General features: G+C 36.1%; 1 protein-coding gene and 1 long non-coding RNA gene across 3 annotated transcripts in view; one reads left to right on the top strand and one right to left on the bottom strand.

Moving 5' to 3' along the window:
* The window catches only part of Slco6a1 (solute carrier organic anion transporter family, member 6A1), a 65,510-nt gene extending 49,880 nt beyond the window's left edge, over positions 1-15,630 (bottom strand). For both annotated transcript variants that reach the window (XM_005382210.2, XM_005382211.2), the window contains exons 1-4: positions 15,129-15,630; positions 6,952-7,212; positions 3,833-4,018; positions 1,586-1,685 (exon numbers count right to left, since the gene is read on the bottom strand). In XM_005382210.2, coding sequence (XP_005382267.1) covers positions 1,586-1,685; positions 3,833-4,018; positions 6,952-7,212; positions 15,129-15,495 — 914 coding nt within the window. In that variant the 5' untranslated portion in view covers positions 15,496-15,630. The remainder of the gene's footprint in view (positions 1-1,585; positions 1,686-3,832; positions 4,019-6,951; positions 7,213-15,128) is intronic.
* On the top strand, positions 15,254-15,995 carry LOC102005378. The gene is made up of 2 exons (XR_260556.1): positions 15,254-15,342; positions 15,836-15,995. It is a non-coding gene; the product is annotated as an uncharacterized LOC102005378 (long non-coding RNA).
* The last annotated feature ends 11,234 nt before the right edge of the window (positions 15,996-27,229 follow it).

Here is a 27,229-nt window from a genome sequence, read left to right as displayed (position 1 = left end):
TATATAATCTAGTTCTGGAATTTTATTGCTACTTCTTAAACTTCCTCCATTAACAATATGCTGGTAGGAAAGAGATGGTATACTTACACTAGATCATTTGAAGATTGAGTGATAAGGGAACTATTTTTAGTGAAATAATCACAAAACTAGATGAGTAATCAACAATAACTAAGAGGAGTTACTTGGCTTCTGTATTGCAGTATCTATATGTTCTTTCTTTGTATATTAGTGTTTCAGAGATAGACTGTGAACTTCTGTGTTTACTTGCAGTGTTAAGTAATACCTCCTTTGTCCAACATCTCAATAACAAGAGTAAAGATGTTACTACCCCAATATATAACTAAAACACAACTTTCAAACACACGTAGCAAAAAGAAGAATAAAGATTAGTGAATGAAATGGAGTATGGAAAAACAATAGATAAATCAAATAAGTTGTTTTTTTGTGAAAGATCGAAATTGGCAAACGATTAGCTAAATGAATTCACAAAATGATAAAACAAATAATAAGAGTCAGAAATGAAAATAAAGTCATTATGACTGATTTCACAGATATAACTCAATTATAAAAGACAGTTATAGGGCAAAAAATGAATAACTAGAAGAATGGGATAATTTTCTAAAAACATGCAACCTACTAAATCATGAAGAGATAAAATATCTGAAAACATCTACAACTACTAAATCAGTGAATCAGTAATCAAAAACCTCCCTTTCAAAAGCCCAAGACAAGATGGCTTCATTATAGGATTCTATTAATCATTTAAATAAGAATTAATAACAATTCTCAAAAATTTTCAAAAATTGAACAGGAGGGAACATTTCCAAATTCCTAACAGTATGACCTTTACAAAAAAATAGTCAAAGGTGCTACAATAAAACTATAGACTGTGAACACTGATGTATACTGATGCAAATATAATCAAATGTATACTAGCAAATGAACTCAACAACATATTAAAAAAAGGCTATACGCCATGATCAATTTGATTTGAGATTTACTCCTGTAATGCAAAGATAGTTCAACATATATCGCTTCTGTCATATGCTACACATAGATAAAAATGGAGGATTTTTTAAAAAGTGAAACAAGAAAGTTACATAATGATAAATATCATATGATACCAGTTATTTAAAGTATCTAAAGGAGTCAAAGTCATCTAAACAGAAATTATGATAATGGTTACCAGGGACTTGGGAGAAAGGCGGGAAGGGAGTTGGCAAATTATTATGTTGATACAGAATATCAGTTTTGCATGATGAAAAATTCTACAGATCTATTATAAACAATATGAATATAGTTAAAACTACTGTACTATGTGCTTTTTACCAAAAACAACAAAAACCATGTGATACATTAATAGTAAGATTGTCATAATGAGTATGGTTTTAATTATATTTTAAGCAAGAAAACTATAAATGTATTTGTTTTTAACATATATATGCATATCTATCACATTTAAACATATTTCTCAAAATATATTTATTATTAGTTAAAGGTATATGTATATTTATAAGCTATAGTATCAACTGAACAAATACTTTACACATAAAAACTAAAGGACAAAGCTAAGAATGTGGCTCACTTTTCTGCTTGAGAAGTACTGTTTTGAGAGGACTCAAGTTGTGGCGCTCCTATTGCATACCCCAAAGCATAACCGAGTATTGCTGCAGCATCTGCAATACCTGCAAAATAGACACCGAGCATGAAGAACCCTCTTAAACCAGCTTTGTTACAGATAATAAAAATTGTTTAACTTAAGTGGATTATTTTGGAAAACTTTTCATAGCCTGACATATTAGCATCCTTCAGAGAAACAGCAGATAGTTTTATGTAAGAAAGTGAAGTAAAAAGAGGTAGGAAAAAAGGAAGATGGAGAGAGAGGAAGAGAGAGAGAGATAGAGAGAGAGAGAAGGAGGGAGAGATTTTAAGAAATAGGTTCATACAATTATGGGGCCTAACAAGTCCCAAACAGTAGGTTCATACAATTATGGGGCCTAACAAGTCCCAACAGTAGGTCAGCAGGCTAGAAATTCAAGCAAGAGTTGCTATTATAGCCTTGAAGGAGAATTGCTTCTTATAGGGGAAACGTTGGTCTTTGCAGGTAAGAGCTTTAAGTTAACTGGATGAGGCCTAACCGCATTACCTACTTTATGCAAAGTTTACTAACCGTAAATGATAAACAATATCTTTATAGAAACATCTAGTGTTTAACCAAACAGTAGGGTGCCTTAACTTAGATATGTTGACACATAAAATTAATCATCATACATATTATCCAAGCAAGATGAGAGAAATTCAGATAATTTTCTTATATAATTCATTATATCCTATTTGATCTATACATTTATGGTATAAATTATAAGTTCAATATTCCATCTTTTCTTTAATAATGAACTATACAACAAGATGATACTTTTATACCACCACCTTTGCATCCTTAGCCTTAACTGCCAAGGTGGCAGGGAGAGATGATACCATACGCCTCTCTCTATGTTGTGGAGTTATATGTTTTAATTGCTATTCAATGGAATTAAGAATAAAAGAAAGAAATTTAGTGTCATTTTTGTGACTTCTAACAAATTCCTGCAAACATTTTTATAAAAATAAACTTAAATATGAATATCTTCTATGTTAGTTTATTAACATGAACTTTCTTATACATGGTGGAAAATGATTGTTTCAGTGCAAAATGTTTACTTTTTTTTCAAAATATTTACTTTTAGTATACACCTTCATACCAAGTATATCATACTAAGTATATCAAAGTATATCAAAAAAGCAAAATGTTTTTTTCAAAATGTTTACTTTTAATAAACACCTTCATAGTAAGTATGTAAACTGTATATTTTTCTTCAAAATTATACTTAGATAACCATGTAAAAATAGATGACATACAAGGACCAGAATCTATCACAATAAAAAAAGATATATTATTCTGAGATATAGCTAGAATAATTATAGACATAGTAGCAAAAGACATTGTGAACAAGAGATTCCACTACATTCAATTAAATAGCAAATCAATATCCCTCTTTGAAGAAATTTTCAATTAGCTTAAGAATATTACATGCTCTAAAAAGATTGAGATAATATGTGTAAAGAGATTTGAGTATGATGGTACTTCAGGATCACAGTGAGTAGTAGTAAGGAGCCATATAATAATGTCCTGTACCCTAATGGATATAAAGCAACAATGTTCATCTGCATACCCAAAGTTTAAAAATACAACTACTCAGCCTCTTGAATTCAGCAACTGTAGATATTTCTCCAGAGAAAAGAACTACAGCCTGTATAGCATAGTATGAGTATATGGATCTAAACATACATATATGAAAAAATACATACATACACATATACATACATATATATGCACACAGACATAACATATACATATACACATATATGTATCCATATGTGCATATATGTCTAGCTAAAGAATATTTTCAATACCTAAAGGAGTATTTTTCCTATTGTTCTGTATATTTTCAGCGGCAGTCATATAAATATCCAATAACTTCTCTAGAATTCCAAATTTCAAGTAACATATTTAGGGGATCGAGTGTGATTGGTGTTTGTTTGTTTGTTTTGGTGCTGCTGAGGATCAAACACGGGGCTTCCAGCATGCTTTGAAAGTATTCTCCACCCTCTACAACTCAGGTATATCCTCAGTCTCCAGTGTGATTTTGCAGGTAAACATACAAGATACATATTACAACGTTATCACAGGGCCAGTAGTTAATATACTATATCTGTTAAAATATACATACCAAATTATAGAATGGATGAAAATTCAAAATAGGTAAATCACATTGGTGAAGGAAGAACTTGCCTAAATAGATGCCAGATGAGTGTGTGTAAACATTGTCGTCAAGAAAGGTTATCCCAAGGATGTAAAGAGGCATTCCTGCCATTCCCTGAACTATCTGTCCAAGAGCGAAAAACGTTACATATTTTGCTTGAAATGATGATTTGCTTCTCAGACAGGGATCAAGAATCTTCGTTGTGCTGCAAATATCTTTAGAAAAGATAGCAGTCATTTTTATAAATGGAATTTAGAAGTTAAATATACAACAAACATGCAATAGTCTTTATCAAATATTTTCCTTCTACAAGCTGTTGCCACTATTATGCTTTTGTCTTTTAGATAGGTAGTATTTCATTTGTGTTTAATGTTGTCCAATAATTACACATCATATTCTCAGAAAAATACCATTATGATATTTATGAAACTACTAGAAGAGATGCATGTATTATAAAATAAATGTGTACGTGTGATTACTTGTGTACACACAATTATGTGTGCTTAGGTATGTTTTTATTCTATATATAAATGTATCTTGCATATGCACTTATTTTCTTCTTCTTTTTTTTCAGACAGGAAGTTCTCTGTAGCATAGCCTGGTCTCAAATTTGAGATCCTCCTGTCTTTGCCTCCCAAGGAGCTGGGAATACATGTACCACTGCACCTGGTCTCATTTTCCTCTTAATTTTGCATCCTATTGCTCTAACTTTGGCCCCTAGAATAAAAGTATTTCTAATGTCCAGGATTATCTTAATTATCAAAGCTTACCATTTGTATTTAGTTCTATGTCCATTTCTTTAGCATTATTTATGGTAAATTTGTGTCACTCTGATTAAATAATTTTCCATTTTACACCCACTAAATTCTAGAACATGGATAATAAGGCAAAGCATTATACAGTAAAAAAAATTCTGCTAAAGTTAGTCATTATATGAACATCCAGCTATTACATTTTAAAATTCTTTAGGTTTCATAATCTCTCTTACACTTTTTTATTTATGTAGCTACAGAACCATACTAAATAAATATTTGTGCATTAGCATTTGTTATTAGATGGATAAATCTAGACAATCACTTTTAGATCCTATTGATTGTAGGCTTGGGGTTGAACTGTAACAAATGCTCTTGCAACATTATTGTGGAAAATGTAATGAAGTACAGATTGCAACTCAGTATACCAATGGAAGTTTTCATCTGGCTGGGTGTCTATAGAATGATATTTGACTCTATAACAAGTGAAAAGAGATCTCTAGAATTGTGGGTCAAATGATGATTGTTCAGTTCATACAGACACATTGACTTATAGTGATATCAGTACTGGTGTGTGGGATTTTCCACATCCTACTCCCTTAGTTGAGACCCCTTTTTATTAGTATACATTTCTGAGACAGAATAAATACATTTATCATAGAAATTTTTTTCTTCTCATTCTCTGTACCCCATTTCTCTTAGCTGCTCATTGTAAATGTACAATATATGGACACAGCTTCCATAATTGGAATTTGTACCCATCTACACTCTGATTTTCCATATCTTTCCAGCTCACTCTATTCAGTAAGTAATTCAAATAATCCTTAAAACTTATCAGGACCAATTATCATTTGATATTCTTTTCACTGTCTAATGTCCTCTTATGTCATTGCTTCTATCATTTACCACCTTAACTTTTGCATTGTTTTGCTTTTTTCACATAATTCAATCTCCTCATAAAATGGCAACCCTACTCAAATTATTTCTTTAAAGCTAGTTGTGGCTGGAGGAAAAAAAACCACAACCACTAAAATCTTGTGAATGCATGAGGAATAAACTCAAGAAGCTCCCTTATGCTTCTGATAATCATAAAAAGTGCCGTTAGCCTGCTTATTTCACTTTATCCTAGAAAATTCAACTTGTTTGTATTCTTTCTCCTAGATATGCTAGTCCTAAATTTCCCATTGACTGACATCTGAAAAGCAACAATATTTTCAAATCAATTAATAAAAGTAATTTTTGATATCCTTATTCACATTAAAAATAACTTTGGTTTCAACTAAAATTATATGGTTACTATAAATGCCAAGCAAAAGAGGATAGAATTCAAGTAGAAAGGAGTAATCTTCTCACAAAATCTGACATAAAACCTCCAAAGAAAAAGAACAAAGAAAACCAAGGTTAAGTAACATGAATTAGGTTTGTGACTTCATGAAAGGATTTTTTTGCACCATTTAGGATCGAAGCCATGCTAAAGTGGACTGAATAAAGAATAGGAGATTAACTCAGGAAGCATGAACAATTCCTTCAAAAATTTGCCTGTGAGGATGTTGCAAAAGTAATAAAAAATAAGACTGACAGTTATTGACCTTGTTTAAGTATGGGGGAAAACTTGAGCGCATTTGAGTGTCACTAGGGAGAACCAATGGAGAATAAGGATTTTCAGGAAGAGGAAAAGGAGATCACGAATGGAGCAAATTCTCCAAGAAGGCGAGGAAGCACAGAATGCTTACCAGGAGGAATCACTTCAACAGGTAGGAAAAAAGTAAAGAACACTAACATGCAAATATAGGTGGAATTAAAAACTATGTTTAAAAATTAAAGCAATATTATTTTATGGTATGTACTTCTCACACAATGCAGAACAGTAGAGTTAAGTGAAGAAAGTGTAAAGTTGATTATTATGGAATGTAGAGTATATAATAATTGTTTAGGTGAGAGATCAGTTTGAGAGCAAAATTAGCAACTGAAGTTGACAGCCACAAATTTACTGTAGGGCTCATCAGCTGTCCAAGTGTGGCTAAAGGAAAGGTGTATAATTGGGTCAATAGGTTCATAGTTTAGGGACAGAAAAACAAAAGTAGGACATGATAAAGGGATTAATTAAAGCATAGTGTGGAAGACAAAAGGAATACCAAAGTTCTCAACTTCATACCACATATGAAAATTCGTAAAGAAGAAATAAATTCATGGAGCTATAATCCTAAAATATTCTTTCCTCTCCTCTCTAGGCTCATATGATCATGCCACATATGTTCACTAATTAGAGTAGTTAATAAACTTGGTTATACAAATGGTAGATATACGACAGGTATCACACACTGTTTCAAATTTCTTGAGTCAACAGTTTAAATGACTATTTATTTGAGGTATCACAGATTATTTGAAAATCTTACCTTCAGTTTTTACCTCTGATTCATAACTTTTAACACCGAAGTATGGAAAAGCAAGTAAAAGTGATCCAAATCCTACCAGAAAGGAGGAAAATGCAATCCACTTTATTCTGTTTCCGCTCCCTCCATAGTATGCTATAAATACTGCCACCAAGCAAGAAGAAATATCATAACTGAGTGTCAATGCTAATTTCTCAGTGGTTGTCAGAATATGGTGTTGTTCAAAATCATTATTGCTCAGATCAATAAGACCAAACACAATACCTAAAGTGTAAAAACAAAAGAAGATAATAATATGTATCTTGAAGATAAAATATATCATTATTATAATCATTTTGAATCAAACCTTAATTTATACTACTTTTATTGTTCATTATTCTAAATGTTTACACCTATGAACACATGATTTTGTGAACCCCTTTCTGATGCTCAATAGATTTTAACCTCTGAAATATTTGCTAATTAAATTTTTGAAGTTATTTTTTAACAATCTCTATGAGTAATTTAATGAAGATTTTAAAAATGTTTTTTAGTAATACAGATTTGTAGTACATGATGTTTATATTCCTTGTGTGGAGTTAGTACATGTACATAACACATGGCTTTTTTCTTAATTCTTGTTTTCATCCATGGTCCCTCTCTTCCCTCCATCTCTTCCCCTTTGAGAAAGATCTATCTCCCTATTTTCTATTATCTATCTTTTGTTTTGCTCTTTATTTATACTTTGGTGTTCTCGTATAGCAAAAGCCTGCAATATTTAAATTTGTGTGTCTGAATTATTTCACTTAACATTATGGTTTCAAGGTGCAGGAGAGGCTTTGAGAAAAAGAAATCCTTCTACACTGTTGGTGGGAAAGTAAAGTAGTACAAGAGCCATGGAAATTAGTGTGGAGACGTCTCAAAAACCCAAAACTAGGAATTCTATTTGACCCAGTTATTCCCCTTCTAGATATCCTGCTAGGAGAGTCAAAGACACCCAGTGATGCATGCATACTCATTCTAAGGGTTCAGACATTGTGTCAATGTAAGAAGATTAGAAGTCTGGATAAACAACTCAGCAGGGGGCCTGGGTTCTTTCTTTGTAAACAACCTCAGCCTGTGCAGGAGGAGGGCCCGGAGATGGTGTGAGTGCTGTACCTGCCCTAGGGCAGGTAGCCTACTTACAATACAAGGGAGGAAAAGAGGCTTGCTCTCCCCACTTTTTTGCTCTTGTGCTGTTGCTGTCTTCTGTTGCCTTGAACTGTTGCCCTCTGCCATGTCACCCTGCTTTGGAGACAGATGATTATGGACTGAAACATCCACATTTTGTGAGCTAAATAAACCTTTTCACCTTAATTTTGGGCATTGGGTATTTTGTCTCAGCAATGAGAGAAAAGTAATCAAGACACCCATGGTTATAGGTAGGTATGATTCATAATAGCTAAATCTTGAGCCTGTATGAAGATTCCTTGTTGCTGTGTCATCCCTCTTAGTATTGGTCTGTATTTAAGTGTGTTATATTTCAATTATTTAAAAAAAATACATAATCTAACATGTAGAGCAAATCTATCTACTACCTAGAAATAGAAATAAACTGCTACCATCACAGTTGAAGCCCAACATGTGTTCCCAAACATGCTCCTCTCCCTCCCCTTCAAAACCAGTTATATCAATCAACTTTCCTGTCCCTGGGACACAATACTCAACACCCACAACTTATGTTAGTTACAGTCATAGCAATGGCCACTGTCAATAAAATTTTCAGTGTTGGTCAGCTCTCCTCTCACTGGGACATTATACCTGACACCCATGACTTAAAGGAGCAGAGGTTTATTTTGAATCACAGTTTCAGGGGATTCAGTCCATGATCAGCTGTTTTGAAGGCAGAAACAGCATGGCAGAAGGGGCATGGCAGAGCAAAACTCCTTAGTCCATGGAAAGTAGAACACGGGAACAGTACCCAAAAGAAAGAGGCAAGGGGTCACATATACGAGTAACACCCAAGTCATTACTCCTTGGCCCTTTGAGGTATTACCACCAGGACCCACCCAGACACACTGAAGAGTGCTGCACCAATCCCCTGGAAGGCTCCCAAGTCAATTTGACAAAATCAAGCTTAACAATCACATCAGTATTCTCTATTTAGAATTACCACCCTTGATCATTTTAAACCATTTTTTTTTTAAATTGTATTCAATGCAAACAATATAAGGAATTGTTTTTCATATTCTTCAACATTAAATAAATGGTAATGTACATGTCTATCATTTAGCATAGACAGGAAAAAATAATCACACTAAGTATTTGAACAAAGAATAAATTGATACAGGAATGGTTGCAAAAGTAAGATACTTATTAGAATGACAAGGGAAAATCATTATTAATTAAAACTCATGTATAAAAGCTGTTACCACTGCCGCTGCTTGGAACTGCTATGAAAACTTTGTTTTGGGGAAGCCAGGGACCCACTCTCTTCCCAGTGTTGAGAACCAGTCTAGTCACCTGCTGCTTCTGAGGCCCCTGTAGTCGCCACAGCCAGAATCCGTGAGCACAGTACTACTAAATCACTGTTGCTGCAGCTGAAATCACATTTACTCTAGAGTTTAAAGCCAGCAGCCTTCAATCACCTGGAAGTTCTGCTGTCACAACTCCACAGACAGAAAATAATAGAGGTCTCCTTCTGGCCCTTTTGCTATTAATGCCCTGGCCTCTCAGGGGCAACACCTAAGTGAAAGCCAGCAGAAAGGCAGCTGGCAAGGTCTCTGGGAAACATGGTTTACAGGCTGCCATCCCCTCACAAACAGGAGGGCATTCAGAGGACAACACAGGAGTTTATGACCACCAGACAGAAAGTCTTCAGAGCTCATCCTTCAGACTACTCAGCAAATGTTTCCACCCTTCACTCTATATTTAAACATCCATACCAAGTGGAAACATCATCGTGATTTCCCCTAATGCGCTTTAATGATATTCTTACAAAGATGCCTTCCCCTGTCCCTAAAGAGACACATAGTCCATTCAGTCAAGGTATTCATCTCACAAGCCTAAGTAGATTTTCTTTAACTTAAAAACCAAATATCAAAGTTTGCTGCCACGAATAAAGCAAATATATCATAAGCCTCACTAAATTTGTGAAGGAATTATATAACTAAAGAAAAAAAAGCCATGAATGTAGTTCAGCAGCACAGTGCCTGCCTAGCAAGCTTGAAGTCCTGAGTTCTATTCCTGGAGCCAAAAAATAAAAATATAACTAAAGAAACTACCAGCAATGTTGGTAGGTACTAGTTTAATACATTAACTCCATGAGGTCACAAGGAACTGAATACCTTGCTGCACTCAAAAGAATTTTCTTCAAATCACTATAGATACAGCCACAGAGGATAATGGCCAAGGCAAGAAACAATTCCTTTTATTAACCATGTCCACGTCCAGAGAGGAGAGTATTAATCTGCCTTCTCATTCAAGCACTTTCTATAATTTACACACACACTTAGAAGATTATCTACTATAAGTAAAGTATGAACACAAAAACAGAATGAGAAGAGACAAAGAATTGGAATATATACATATATAAACATATATACATGTAAACAAAAATAGAGGAGGTACATGTTTGTGTGCATATAGGTAAAAACAAATAACAGAAATTGCCTAGCTCTATAATTTTTATATCACCAAATTGTTACGAGACCACAGTTTTGTATTAATAGCTTCTTTCTCCCACCACGTAGCCCTCTTCTATCCTTTGGTCCCAGATGACATAATGCACACAGGTTACTATCACAAAGTATATTCCTCATCTTGTGGGACAGCATCCCAAACTTGATTTTGTCTGCTGGTTGCAGTCTCATGCCCACAGGGCATTACATTTATCAATAAGACCAAGCATTTCTGTTTTCTGAGATATGTTGTGAGGTAGATGATTGTTTGAGTATTAACCACCTGCTGTGCTTCTTTCTATAGAAAAAGTTCCATGATTAGCAACAATGTGATGGGTAATATGATCACAATGATGCACAAAGCATTTATTAAGTCTAAGTATCTCAGTGCTTGCAAAACCCTGATATCAAAAGCAGAGGCCATATCTAAAACAAAATTTCTATTTCATTGAAATATTCCAATACATTACTGGGAGAGTTCATTTTAGGCATTTGATCCAGATCAATTCATTTATCAGAAAAAACTCTTCTACCATTATCCCCAAAGGAGAATTTTATTACCAGTACATGTAGCAAAGGTGTAAAACAGAGAGGTTATTGCTGACTGTCTTTTAGATTTAAGTATCTGTCAGAATAAGAACTCTGCTCATCATGCATCATCTCACACACTGTGAGAAAAAGAGCAGCACAGAATCTAGAAGTCCACAACTAAATCCAGCTCAGCTTAAATAAATTTATTGGTATTGTCCAAAAGGGAGTGAGAATTATTGTGATAGATAAAAAGGACAAGAAATGTAAGCTGGAACTACCCCAGGTAAGGAAAATGTAGGAAACCTATTTTAATACTAGGTTAAACAGGTTCCCCATACTGTAAGGAAATTAATTAAATGAAGCACAGGAGAATTTTATGAGGATGAAGAGTACAATCCTATCACAATGATTATCATTGTACTAATTCAACTATCAAGTGACTAGGATTAACTAAATAAGAACATAAAAATATAAAGAGAAATACAGCCAAACAAAATTTAACATTCAAAACGTTATAAATCAAGTAAGAAAAGATAAGCAGAACTGTTGAGAATGACAATGTACCATCCTCCCAGTGTAATACATATATAACTTTTAAAATATTGCATTTTAAGATGTAAAATATTAAGACATATTTGAACATTCCCCTTTGATACAATTTTCCAATTTATTCATTACATTTCAAATAATATTAAATTAAGTAATTCAGTCCACCCATCCTGCTAAAAATGAAAGTGCCAAAAATAATTCTGTATCTGTTTAGACACATGTAAGAGTTAACCCAGCAATTAAAAATTAAAAGAGGAAATCCAGAAAATACAAGAAACCCAGATAGGTAAGTTTTGCCTTAACCATGTGACTTCAGTCAATTGAATTTAAACTATTGTGCTGTCACTGCACTCCATAGGTAGGAAATTTCATTCTGTATTTGCATTAGCAATAAGGTTATTAATACTTTAAAATCTAGTCAGAATCAAGATGTATCATGCACAGGTACAAATTCCCTCTGATGACTGTGATCATTATGTATCTTAAATGTACCAATAAATTAATTTTTAAAAATCTATTCTGATAAGACAAAAATTCCAAATATCACAGCTTTAAGGAATCATATCTTCTGCCAAAAAAGTTTATCAGTTTGGGGTTAACAAGAAAATGAAAATGAATCTTATAAGGCTAGAAAATGAGAGTCTAGGAGTTAGGGGTTACATTCCAATGCTGAGAATGCTCAGACACAGACGATTCTGGAAGCTGCATAAAAATTCAGAAGTTTGGGGCTGGGGATTTAGCTCAGCGGCAAAAGCGCCTGCCTGGCAAGCGCAAGGTCGTGAGTTCGGTCCCCGGTACCGGAGAAAAACCAAAACCAAAAAAAAAAAAAAAAATTCAGAAGTTACAGTGAGTAGGAGAGTAGCGATAAACAATGAAGCTGAGAAACAGAGAAGTCAGAGTCTTTCTCCTAGGAGCAATTCTCATTGCTATTTTCCCTTCAAAAAATCATCAAACTGATCAGAAAGCTGGTTAATGCACCATATTTTCAAGAATTTTAAGTCCAAACTGTTCCAAAATTGTTAAGAAGTATAAAGTATCCTGCAAGACCTAAGGCAAAGTGATGAGCCTTATAAAATCCAAAAATAAAGTTACATGGATAGAATGATGGAAAAGGCAGAGGATATACATTTTATTCTAAAAGTAAACAATGAGAAAATAATAAGGGTTCAAGCCAAAATTAGTCTGAAGTCTAGCAGGAAAAATATTAAATATTTAGTCTTCATTTCCAGCATCTAGGTACAATACAATTCATGTAGACTCCCAAGAATTTGGGCAGCCTTGCTCCTATGGTTATGCTGAATACATCACAGTCTCTCCCTGTAAGGCTTGTATATTCCCTGCAGCTTCACTTGACAATCGCTCCACCGTGCTGACTTCTTTACCCTCTGGTGGTCTCCACTGCAGCTTGTGCTTCACTCTCACGGATCCACACATTGCTCCATCACTGAGTATTTGCAGGGACACCAACCCTGCAACGCACTTCCTTTTGAAATCTCACTGGAAATTTCCATGATGTCATAATTCTTTTACTCCACATGCCTGCAAAACCACCATCCTATGAGCAATGCCACTGTCCATCACCAGGACAAGTTATGTCTGTACCCACTTGAATCACCTCAAGCAACAGCTTCTGAGTACCTTGCCGGCTAAACACAGGGAAATTATTCCCTAGCCTTTTTTAAGTCTTTAAAATAAATTTCTATGCTGGGGATATAGCTCAGTGGCATAATTGCCTGCCTGGCAAGTGCAAGGTCCTGAGTTCGATCCCCAGTACTGCAAAAAAATAAATAAATAAATAAATAAATTTCTATGTCTACACCTTTCAGCCTGTAGTGGCTACAGCCTTGCCAATTTCTATCACTCCCTCCAGGAATCTTTCCTAATATTCCCATGCAAAGCACTTGACTTCTTTTTGTGGGCAATAATAACCTTCTCTAGCAGCTCCTATGAACATGTTCCTTTCCTGGCCAAAGTATAAAATTTTTTGAACTTTTAGCTATGCTCTCTTTACTCTTATTTCTCACTGTAAATTTAGCTACAACCACCCAGTTATTCTCATGGCATTTCCAGGGTTCTATGCTGCCCTGAAATGTCCTCTATCCAGTAAACTTGATACCCTGAAGCTATCAGGGTATTGACAAAATGCATCCAAACTAATTGCTATAGTATGACAAAGAAAGCCTTTGGTCTATTTCCAATAGAAACATCATTTTCATAAAAATCTCATTAGCATAACCTTTACTGTTCTCATTTGTATTTGCTCACCTGTCTTTTGTGCCTCTACCAGAATCCTCTGCCTCACTTATAGCATTCTAAGCTTTATCTATTCTCTTCCTTCAAACCTTTGTAAATTTCTCCTGCAAACCAACTCCAAAGGCTTTCCCACGTCATCACTTATATACTAACTACAAGGACCCTACTTGTTGGGTACCAGCTTCTTGTGTTAATCAGCTTTCCATTACGGCAACAAATATCAGAGATAACTAATTTACAAAGAGAAAATATTCATTTTCAGAGGCTCCAGCCCATGATCAGTTGGCCATATTATTTTGAAGGTGATGGTGAGGTGGGACATGATGGTGGTACACCTGCGGACAGGAAGCGGAAAAAAAAAAAAAAAAGACCCTGAAGTCCCACAATACTCTTCAAGGTTATGTCCCCAAAGACTTGCATTCATTTATTTCCTCAATACATACTCAACTACATTGCCATCTATCAGAACTGTATAGAACTATCAAGGTGTAACTCAAAGGACTTCCTCCAAAAAATTTCTGGGAAGATCTCAAGACAAACTAATGTCCACTTCATTACTTTCAAATGGTTCTTTTCATATGCAACATTTTTCTTGCACCTATTTAAAAGCATAGCATTTGGGAGCAAAAAGAGGGCAGATCTAGCAAATTTCTGTGCCATCAGTTTAAAAAGGCTAAGAAACAATCAGGATATAGACGGACTGATGAACACTGTAGCCCAGCATTCAATTCATGACCTATCTTTAGGTATGAAACGCACCTTCTTCAAATAGTACAGGCAAAAATAAACACCCTCATGTTTCCTTCTCTGGTCTAGACTTCTGGAAGTCCCATCACTCTCCTGCAACCCACAGACAAGGGAACAACATCCAGAGTCTCAAAATTGTGAACAGAATTAATCTGAAGTTCAAACACACACTGTCTTCAGCTTTATTTTTCCGCCCAAAAGACTGAATACAATTTAGAGTTGGTAACCAAGGGAAATTAAGGGACATCTCTCCCCCTGGCTCTCGGGGGGACACGGCCTTAACACCCAAAATGTGGCGCGGCCTGTGTCAGCGCGGTGCCAGGAAGGCGCGCAGGACAGGAGCGAGGAGGGAACAGCCTGCACCGCGCCTGCGCAGCAGACCCGGAGGGGGCGCCCTCTCCCTCCGCAGCCCAGGTTGCCTCGCCCTTCCCTCTCCAGAGCCGCTCCTCCCCTGGGGCTCACCCTGACACACGAGCAGGACGCAGTAGAAAGCCATGAACCACTGAATGCTGTTGAAACGCTGGCAGAAGGGGATCACGAGGCAGCCCAGGCCGCACCTGTCCCCCGCGGAGCCGGCGGACTGCTTCCCCGGCGCCTTCTTGAGCGCGGAGAGCTTGGCCTTCTTCCTCTTTGTGGCCCGGGTGAACCTGAGCATGGCTTTCGGGAGCACCGTGAGGTAGGGGGGCTTTTTCTTGGAGGCCTTGGCCTCCTTCTCCTCCTCCTGGGCATCCTGGGCCCTCTTCATAGGCTGCTCAGACGTGGGCCCCGACTCCGCTTCCACCTGGGCTTCCCGCAGGGTCACCAGGCGCAGCGCTGGGCCTTGCGGCATGGCTGCCGCTGGGGACTCCCCTGAGGAGCGGAGCCAACGGGGCTGCTCGGCCGGGGGAGACGTGCGTCCGCGCGGGAGTGACCGTTGCCCTGGGACAACTTCCCAGGCTCTTCTCCTCCTTTGCTTCCACGCGGGGAAAAGGCAAACAAAGCAAAACAAAAAGTGAGAACTCGATTCGGATAACTGCCGACACACACAGGGAGTACTAGAGTAAGGCAAAGGGTTTCTTTATTTATTTAATACTCGTGAGGAAGCAAGGAAAGAGAAATGTGTAAAGTTGGGACCGTGAAATTGTCATTTTCTCAGATTTACTGTATTGTGGCATTTTTTCTCCAACCAGATCATTTCACTCGATACAAACTGAGATTTGGTGACGCACCAAAGACCAGAAGTGGAAAAGATACCAACAACCCAAATAAAATTTGGAAGAGCAATAGAGATGAGGAAAGAAAAAATAGTTCAGTGAGTGCCCTTCAATAAAAAGTTTAACGCATATAAAATATTCTCTGAGAAACTCTATTGCTACCACACAACCGAAAGCATTATTTTCCTCCTTGACTGAAGTCATGGAATGCATAGGATGCCTTGTTTTCCCAGGTATAAAAATCTCACTGGAGAGAAAGACTGTAAAGGGATCGTTGCAGAATGTGAAACTTGTTTTACATGGAAACATTTTATTGGATTGCTTTTCTTCGGTTAACTATAAGTTATTTTATCTATACATATGGAGAGGATGATTTCCAGAAGACATGAAACCATGTTCTTTCCTATGGATTAGATGTGTTGTCAAAAACAATCCTGCTCTGCAGCAAGTCTTTGCTTGTGCTGAGAAAGTGCTAGCCTGGTAGACAAGGAATAAAAAAACACCTAAAACCACTGATGTGAGCCTGAGATTGACTCAAAAAGCTACGTGCATGTCCGAAAGAGTCTTGCCAGATGTACATTCATTCCAGTAACATCCTCGTTTTCCATGTTCAGCAAATTCAACTTCAGTGGCCCCTCATATTGCTTCATAACGTTATGAAGCCTAAGACAACATAGAATTCTGAGGAGGGAGGAAATGGAGAAGGAGGAAAACCCGTATCTTTCTCCTTTGCTATCATACTGGCCACTGGATATGAGACAGTGCTGTGAAAAATAAGTGATATCAGAAATCTTGCTTCTACCCAGAACACAGAGAGCTTTTCTATATTTCACTCCAATTTAGTGTCAACAATAAAGATGAATATACATCAATATATTTTTGAGCCCAGTAAAAGACTACATTTACAAAGATACAAGATAATGAAAAGAGAAACAAGCCCTTTGGAAGAGATATACACACAGGTGGCCTCACCTTTGGAAGAGCACAGGAAAAAAGAGCAATAATAAAAGAAAATAGGAATATTTGAAATTTTAACACATTCTTAAATGCCAATGCAGGTATTAACAACAATGAGATATTATTTCATTCCACATGAAGATCATAATAATGATAATAATAATAGTAAAAAGACAATAACCAGTGTGGCCAAGCACAATAACCAGCAGTGAGATTAAAACCTTCAAATGTGGCTTGTAGGAATTTAAAATGCAGGTTCTTTGGCAAACAGTTGGAAAATCCCCCAAAATGTGAAACACGGAGTTTACAATAAGACCTAGAAATTCCACTGCTGCAATACACCATCAATTAAAAAAACAGATGAAAACTTACACACAGATGGAACAGCAAAATTGTTTATAACACCAAAATTAGACTCAACCAAAATTCCCATAATGCAATGAATGGACACAATGTAGTATGTCTGAACAACAGACTGTTCTTCAGCAACTAACAGGAATGAAGTACTGGCTTCTGTTCCATCACTGATGAATCTCAAACACATTACATTAATTGAAAAAAGCCATTCACAAAAGAGCACATATTGTATGATTCTATTTGTATGAAGTGTCTAAAATAAGCAAATCTCTACGTAGAGAAGATAGATGAATGAAAATAGATGAGTGGCTCAGGGTGAGTGGCTGGTGGAAAAGGAGTAAGAAAATGTAGAGGAGATTGATAGTAACTTTTCTTTCTCAAAATGACATACACGTTTTTAAATGAAATCATGATAATAGCTGACAAATAATAATGGCATGGTCAATATTAATTTGGAAACATTTAGAGAAAGCTTGAGAAAGCCTTACAAAGCAAGTCCTAAGTGAAGGGCATTAGTGGTTTAAAAACAAATGGAAATAAACATACCAACCTGTGGGGTATTGCAAAAGCAGTACAAAGAGATAAGTTTATACAAATGAGCTCCTACCGTAATGATTGATGCATTGTGTCAACTTGAGAAGTTTAGAAGTTTAACTCAGCAGGGGGCAGGGTCCTTACTTGTAAATATCCTCATCTTGTGCAAGAGGAGGACATGGAGATTGTGTGAGTGCTACACCCACCCTTGAAGGGGGTGGCCTGTTTATAATATAAGGGAGGAAAAGAAGCTTGTTTCCCCCCATTTTGTTCTTGTTGCTTTTGCTGTTTTCTGCCACCTTGAACTGTCGCACCTGTGCCATGCCACTCTTCCTCATAGCCAGCTGATTATGGACTGAAATTTCCACAAACCGTGAGCTGTGTAAACCTTTCCTTCCTTAATTTTGGGTATCGGGTATTTTGTTTCAACGAGAGAAAAGTAAGCAAGACACCTATATAAAAAAGAAAAAAGATTCAAATAAACAATTGTGCAACTCAAGTAACTAGAAAAGCAAGAAATTTAAAAGCCAAATTTAAAATTAGTGTGTTGTGGCTTTTGTCTAGACATTCTCCACAAAGACTCATGCAGTCATAGGTGGGCTTTTTCAGAGGTGGTTTGATCTAGGATCTGGAGTGTGTGATGCTGGAGTTGATTCATGGTTCAGTGCTGGGCTCAAGGGCACTAAGGTTAAAGGTATGAGTGTGTAGTGTGTTGATAACTGGTGGTCAACTTATAACTGCCAGCTGAACTGAGTAAGTGTGGTGCTGCATACGGGAGGCCCACCTGGGGATTGTTGCCAGCAGCATAAGAGGCAGACCTGGAGGAGAAGGAAAAAAAGGTTTTGGGGAACTAAAGAGGCTGTGGGAGCTGAGAGGCTGTTGGAAGCTGATAGAACCGGTAAGGAGTTGTTGGTTATTTTTGAGGAGCCTGTCATGCTGGCTTTCGTGATGAACTTTGCTGTTTTCATCCTCCAAGGCACTCAGGACCTTATTGGCACTGAGAATAGCTTTGTTTCAGTTCATGTTGGGGGAGCTCTAGTCCTCACTCAGCATTGCTTCCTGACTCTGGAGGGGAAGAAGGAGCATAGCTCAGGCTCCTGAAGAAGCTTCCTGCATGGGCTTTCCTCGTGGAAACTCAGCTGTCTTTTTCATTGGAGGAGCTCGGGACCTCACTGTTGCTGAGGATGGCTGTGGTGCCTTTTAGGGGAGCTCTGGTTCTTCTGAGCTTCCTGGATCCCATGCAGATCCCTCAGCCTGCTAGCACAGATTCTTCATTCCACTTGCACAGACTTCCTAGATTCCGCCACTGACCTTTGGGCCTTCACAGTGCAAACCAGGCCTGTATGACATATTGTTATGTGTTCTGGGCCTCCAGTTGGACTCATGGGAGGCATTGTTATGGGCTCTAGGTATTCAGCTGAACGCATGTAGGACGTTATCCTGGGATCCAGGCCCTTGGCTAGATTCCTTGGTCTTAGTGTGTGGACAGATTTCCTGCACTCTATTGTATATCTCCTTTTGGGTGACTATTATAAATAATCTTATAAAATGTGTGTCTGGTTATATATTGTTTTCCTTGCAAAATAACTGCCAAATCAATACAGAATGCTATCTACCCTAAGTAGCCTGTATAAGATAAAAGCAGCAGAAAGAGCTTAGATCTTCCCTTCTTGCTTCACTAACTTCTACATCCCATGAACTGTTTTTCTCTGCAAATCCACACTGCCTTAGAGCCAGGTAATTATGGATAAATCCTCTACAAACTGTGAGCTATAAACCTTTCCTCCATTAACTTGGGGATGTTAGGTATTTTGTTTCAGTAATGAGAAAAATAACTAAGACATAGTAAAAAAAGAAAGAAATAATAGATAAGAGCAGAAATAAATGGAGGTGAGAAGGATTACAAAAAATGAACAAAACAAAGATTTGGTGTTTGAAAATATGAACAAACAATAAAACTAATACTATCTATAGAGAGAAGAGCAAAATGAATAAAATCAGAGGTGAAATGAAGACATTAAAATGGATATGATACAGGAAGAACAACCGGGATGAGGGAAAGGAGAAAAGAAGAAATAAGGAAGGGAAAAATATATACACAAGGACAGATGGGATAATTGTACTGCTGATGTCTTTTGGTTTATTGAAAGGAATAGTTAATGTTTAAAATTTTTTCTTGACCATTTTTGCACGCTTACATCTGTAACCTGAACAACTAATTTGAAGATAACTATGAAATATAGCAACCATTGTTAAATTCTTACCATCTTGTTTAGTGAAGCTCTGTATTGTTTCTAATGTTTTTTTATTACTTTTTATTCTCTTTAATTGTTCAATCAATCTTGCCCTCCTACATCTGGTAATCTGAGCAATTTCATTGATAATAACAACATGTAATATAACAACCTTTGTTAATTCCTATTATCTTGTTTTGAAATCCTGCATCATTTTTACTGTTTTTGTGTTGTTTTGTTTTTGTCTTTGTTGTTGTTATTTTGTTATTGTTTTTTTCTCTTTAAAATAAAAATAAAAAATTAAGAATGGATATCATAGAAATGCAAAGGATCATAGAAACTACAATAGACACCTTATAAACAAAAAACATGGAAAATTTTCCACAAGAAATGGATAAATTTTTATATATATAACCTACTAAAATTGAACCATGAAAACAGAAAAGTTACATAGGCCAATAACTACTGAAGAGTTTGAATGAGTAATGTAAATTTTCTTCACAAAACAAAACGTATCATATGGAGTGAATGAGTGTAGACTTTGAATTCATCCCATTAGCTTATTTACTATTTTGGATAAGTATTTTAAATGTTCTAATCCTTAGTTCCTCATTTATAAAATGAAGATATTAGTCAAGCTGCTTGGGGTTATTCTGAGTAATAGAAGCAATATTTTATAAGTGTTTTGTCCCACTAATGCCCTATAATAGTAAACAAGATAATTACTTTTCAAATTATTAAAATCATTAGCCTCTATCTTAAAAAAATTGTGTAGCTTTCTGCAAGTTAGCCCCTACGTTAGTGGATGGAGGATGATTCAATTGAGGGGGGAAATATATCAGAATATTTTCTCACAAAAGGTGAGAGAGAAAGTAGTGATGGACATGTAAGTGCCTGAATCATTGTTTGCCACTAGGTGTATTAAAAATAAGTTTAAAATATCTTTAAAGAAAATAAAAAGCCATTATAATCAGTTCTAAGTCTTACTGAATCACCTTCTTAGACAACAAACTACTCTGAACAGAAAAAGAGCTAAAAACAAAACAAGACAATATTTAAATGCACTGGAACACCTTCCTAATTGGGATCTTTGTGGAAGCAGAGGGCATTCAGAAGAAAGTGAGAGAACCAAAGATGACAAGTTAGATGATGACAAGGACTATTAAGGTAAATGTACTTTTGTAAGAAATAATGCATCTTAAAAATAAAGTGTGGTTTAAAATGGTTCAGAATGATCAGCTATGTTACATGCTGCAATGCTGAAAACAAGTAAAACATTAAAAACATTGAAATTATTCTTACACATATTAAAACAATAAGGAAAATTTTACTTAACACTATTGTAAAAGAGGAGAGAACTTGTGCTCAACTTTAAATGAAACAAAGAAAAATGGTGATGTGAAGCAAAAGAGCAGATAGGCTGTATCTTACTACTTTTTCTGTTTCTGTAACATCATGCCACAAGTTGGAAATTTATACAGAAGGAAAATATATTTCTCATAGCTCCAGAGACTGGGAAGCATGTGATCATAAAGCTGTGCCTGGGGAGGGCCTTCATGTAGTATTACAACAGGCTGGATGGCATCAGATGGCAGAGAGCATAGAAGAGGGGTGGGAGCAAGGCCATTATCTCAGAAGTGGGTCGGTAAGGATGAGAGTGGCTTGTTAGAAAAGTGAGTGTGGCTTCCCCAGTTTTCTCTGCTTCCCTTTAAGGGCAGAGCTCCCAAAGACCTGAGCACTTTGCAAGAGTACCTTCTCTTAAATATTCCATCTCTTCAATGCCACCATGCTGTGGACCAAACGATTTGCACTTGAAACTTTCAGTTCACTCAAACAAGATCCAAACTGTAACAAGAAGTTACTGTTACATCCATTTGTCTGTGGTATTCTCTTAAAACATAAGTTTGTGGAAGAATCAGTATTAATATTTTTGACATCAGGAGATCTGTAATCATAATAAGTTGGTGCAGTTTATCTGATTTGCCAATGCATTTTGCAAGCTGTTGTTTCTATCTAAATTCTTAGCTCCCTCCTTTATAATCTAGTTGCCAATAAAAATTTGTTTTTCCCTTTACTTTTTCAGGGGTACTGATATTTTAAAAGATTTCATTTGCTGCCACCTAGAGGGAATATATTTCATCTTTATACTATTTTTTTTATTTCAAAGATAAAAGAACCAAAACATATTGACAAACACACAGGCATAAATAAAACAAATATCTAAAAGAAATGGATCTGGAAATTGAAACTTCATTTGCTCTTATTTTTGTTACTTAAATTTTATGTCTAGAAAATATATTCAGTTATAAAATTATTTAACATTCCCAATCATGCTTCCAGTACACTTTCATATTTGAATTAAGGTTATTAATTTGTATATGGTACAGTATACTTTCGTGTATATTGTGTTAACTTCTATAATAATACATAGTGTATTTGTTAAATTTGAGTTTTAAAGCAGAAAATTAAAAAGAAAAAATTGAAATGTCTTTTAGGAATACCTGATTTACAAACATTTTAAAGCATGGATTGACTACATGCATATTGATACCAAAAAACTCTTAGCTGGACCAAAGTGGGGTTTTAGAAGAGTGACTGATAATTTATATTCAGTTATAATTTGACTGAGGAGAACATTTATTTCTTTATATTCTCTCACTTGTACAAAGAAAGAGGCTTTCTATCCTACACCCCAAGAAAAAATATTGAAAAATAGTTCTGGTTGCTCCGTAAGGTTGCTTTATCTAAAAGTCAAAGTGGGGAAAGAACAGTGAGCATTCAGAGCCCTTGTATGCAGTTATCTATCTTCTCTGGTAAGTTTAATCCCATTTGAAAAAGTAAGAAGCACACTTTCTCTTCATGTCCTAATTGTGTTCTTTAATCAGGCTTTTCCAGCAATTAGGCTGATTTTTATTCTTAAGGAAAACGTATATGCTTTTTTGCAATGGGTTCAGATCTCAAAGACAAAAGAGAGTATAATTAACTTCAGCACAAAACCCCAATGTGTTGAATATATATGTTTGAATTAAGTTAGCAACTGAATTTGAAGAAATAGAATCAGTGGAAAAAGCTCTCTCTCTCTGTCTCTCTCTCTCCCCCTGAAAAGATTTAAGAATGAGGTTATAAACAGACAGAAAAATCTTTGGAATGTCAGTTAGAAAAGATGCTGAAAAATATTGAAGTGCAAGAGATGAGAGTGACAAAATTTTTGATAAAATTTACTATCTTTAAGATATTTAAAGAAACTCACAGCAGGCTAGTCTATATTCTCTAAAAATTTTTGTCCTGAGTCAAGGTTCTAGAACATATTATGAAAACGCTTTTCTTTACATTTCTTGATAACGCAATAACTTAAATGGCCAATGAAATAAAAAAACTGGGAAAAATGGTAATTTAACATTTTAATGATCTATTCTGCGTCCTGTTAAAAAATGCACTGGTGCTTGACCTGAAAGAATTGTGCACAAAACCTAGAGTAGACATAGGTAAAAAAAGGAGAGGAGCATAGAAAAATGATGGAAATCTTGAATGAACAACATAGGAAAGAAATAGAATGCATGAAACACTGAAACAGATATCCAGGAAATTAAAAATTCCATTGAAAGTTCACATAATCACTAGAATGAAACTGAAGGTAGACTTTCAAAACTTGAAGACAGGATTGCTGCTAACAATCATCACAGAAGGAAAGAGCTCTTAAAAATAACAAAGGATCAGAAAATAATGATCCAACAACTGATAGATGATGCAAAGAAAAGCAATATAAGACTGATAAGTGTCAATGAAAGAGCAGGAGTAAATACAAAAGACATAAAAAGTCTACTTCTTGAAATAATAGAAAATTTCCCAAGCATGGGAACAGAAACTGACATACAAATAAGAGAGGCATATAGAACACCAACTATCCATCATTGGAATAAATGTACACCCAGAAATATAATAATCAAGATCCCAGAAATTCAGCACAAGAATAGAATATTAAAAGCTATTAGAGAAAAGAAACAGATCACCTGTAAAGGAAAGCCCCTCAGAATCATGGCCAACTTCTCAACACAAACCCGCAAGTCAAGAAGAGCTTTGAGTGAAAGATTTGATGTCCTGAAAGTAAATAATATCCAACCCAGATTGTTGTACCCTGTGAAATTATATTTCAGAATTAATGGAGAAGTATGATACTTACACAACAAAGAACAACTGAAGAAATTCATGACCACCAAACCAACCCTACAAATATAACTGAAAGATATTCTAGACAAAGATAAAAATGAGCACAATTCCAACAACAGAAGCAAGCCACCAGACAGAGCAAGCAATTAAATAAAAGAAAGAATCAGGAAGTCAACAGCAGGGAAATAACATGACAAAGATAAGCCAATACATATCAGTTTTAATGATCAATATAAATGGCCTCAATTCACCAATCAAAAAAACAGGCTGGCAGAATAGATCAAGACACAAAATCTAATAATATGCTATATGAAAGAAACACATTCAACTCAGAAGAAAATTCTTAGACAAAGTCAAAAGATGAAAAACAACACTCCATACAACAGGGACCAAAGAAAAAGCAGGAATAGTTATTCTACTTGCAGAAAGTGTGAACCTCAAACCAGGAATGATCAAAAGGCATAAAGACAGTGACTACATACTTGTTAGGGGAAACATTGAAGTGGAAGTGATAGCAATGATAAATATAATTGAACCAAATATGGGAGCGCCAAACTATATAAGACATATATTAATAGACACGAAAAATCAAATAAGCAATAACACGATTGTAACAGGGAAACTTAATACCCATTGTTATGAAGAGATAGATCAACTAGACAAAAAAAAAAAATCCACAAAGTATTAGAGCTGAACCAAACCTGTGAATAAATGAACTTAGTAGACATTTATAGAATGTTCCACCCCATAACATCAGAATACACAGTCTTCTCACCTGCTCATGAAACAGTCTCTAAAATAGACCATATACTAACCAATAGAACATGCTTAAGTAAATGCAAAGGAATTGAAATTATCTCATGCATACTATCTGGCTATAATGCAATGAAATTGGACATTAATGGCAAAAGAAACTGCAAAAATTCCATAAATACATAGAAATTAAATAGCATCCTCCTGAACAACCAATGAGTTACAGATGAAATTAAAGAAGAAATTAATATCTACGATTAAACATAAATTCAAGTACAATGTACCAGAACCTGTGGGATGTACTGAAAGCACTTGTCAGAGGGAAATTTATAGTGGTAAATTCTCACATCAGGAAAACAGAAGTAGCAAAAATGAACATCATAATGATGTTCCTCAAGCTTCTAGAACAAGAAGGGCAAGTCCAGCCCAAAGCCCATAGAAGGGAGGAAATTATAAAGATCAGAGCAGATATTAACACAATTCGTACTAAGAAAGCAATACAAAGAATTGATGAATCAAAGAGTTGATTCTTTGAAAGAATAAATAAAATTGGTAAACCCCTAGCCAACCTTATCAAAACAAAGAAAGAAAAAACTCAAATTCATGCACTGAGGAATGAAAAGAGTGAAGGTACTACAGATCCTGTGGAAATTCAAAAGATCATCAATACCTACCTCAAAAATCTTTACTGTCATATGATGGAAAATACAGAAGAAAGGAACAGATTTCTAGATATATATAAATTACTAAAGCTGAGTCAAGAAGATTTTAAAATTCTGTATAATCTAATATGAGTTAAGGAAATTTAAAATGAAATTAAAAATTTACCAACAAAGAACAGCCCAGATCCTGAAAGATTTACTGCTGAATTCTACAAGGAATTTAGAGGTGTAATGTCATTAATCCTCTAACTCTTCAGTGAAATTGAAAGGGAATCAATATTCCCTGACTCATTGTTGGAGTCAAGTATTATCCCAATATCAAAACTAGGGAAAGACCAACCAAAAAGAGAGGTACAGGCAAATATCCCTACTGAACATAGATGCAAAAATCCTCAATAAGATATTAGCAAACAGAATGCAGAAAATCATCAAGAAGGTTCTACACCATGACCAAATGGAATTCATCCCAGGAGTGCAGGGAGGGTTCAACATATGCAGATCAATAAATGTAATATACCATATCAACAGAGCCAAAGACAAAAATCACACGTTCATCTCAATAGATGTAGAAAATGCTTTCAATAAAGTCCAACACTCATCCATGATGAAAATTCTACAGAAAATCAGAATAAATGGACCTTACTTCAGTCTTATAAAATCTACCTACAACAAACCAACAGCTTAAATGGACAAAACTAAATGGACAAAACCTGAAAGCTTTCACTCTAAAATTGAGAACAAGACAATGATGTCCACTACCACCACTCCTATTGAATATATTTCTGGAAACATTAGCAGAGAAGTTAAACAAGACTGAAAAATAAAAGAAATAAGGATAGGACAGGAAGAAGTGAAATTATCATTATTTGCAGATGACATGATACTCTATATAGAAGACCCCAAAATCTCCACCAAAAGACTTCTGGATTTAATAACCAAATTCAGTAGCACAGCTGGATAAAAGTCAACAGCAAAAAATCAATAGAGATGTGCCCTCTGTCAAGTGAGTGAGTGCTCCAGGAGCTGCTGGACCCACAGTTCGAGTTCGTGCTTTGCTCACACTACCACAGTTCCCAGCTGAAACTTGCAGAGAGAGCCAAGTTTTTCCCATGTACTTCCTGAGGGCAAAGCAGGTGACCCAGGGCACCACCGCCATTACAGACTGAGTCTCTCTCCTCCCTGCACCTGTGGCAGAGAGGAAGTCCTCATTCAGAAGCCCCAGGGACTTTTCTGGCTGGGGATGGGGTGTGTAGCCTCTCCTTGCACGCACACACCAAGTGAGCAAATGCTCCAAGAGCTGCTGGTCCCGTGACTGAAGTCTGTGCTTTGCTCACACCACCACGGTTCCCAGCTGAAACTCACGGACAGAACCAGGTATTTCCCATCTACTTCCTGAGGGCAGATCGGTCGACTGAGGACCCTGCCGCCATTACAGAAGGAATCTCTCCCCTCCCTGCACCCGCAGCAGAGAGGATGTCCTCACTCAGAACCTCCAGGGACTTCTTTGACTGGGGGCAGGGCATGTAGCTTCTCCCAGTGCCCGCGTGCCCTGTGCTGAGTGAGCGAGTGCTCCGGAAGCTGCTGGTCCCACTGTTTGAGTACGTGCTTTGCTTTCACCTGGACCCCATAGTAGGTCAAAGGCATGGGCAGTCTGTGACTGCTACCCATCCGGCCTGCATCTGGTTCCTGTATGTGTCCTGAACTGA

This window comes from Chinchilla lanigera, unplaced genomic scaffold (assembly GCF_000276665.1).
Source record: "Chinchilla lanigera isolate Chin_1 unplaced genomic scaffold, ChiLan1.0 scaffold00017, whole genome shotgun sequence".
Classification (NCBI taxonomy): domain Eukaryota; kingdom Metazoa; phylum Chordata; class Mammalia; order Rodentia; family Chinchillidae; genus Chinchilla; species Chinchilla lanigera.
This window is presented reverse-complemented; position numbering and strand designations above follow the sequence as displayed.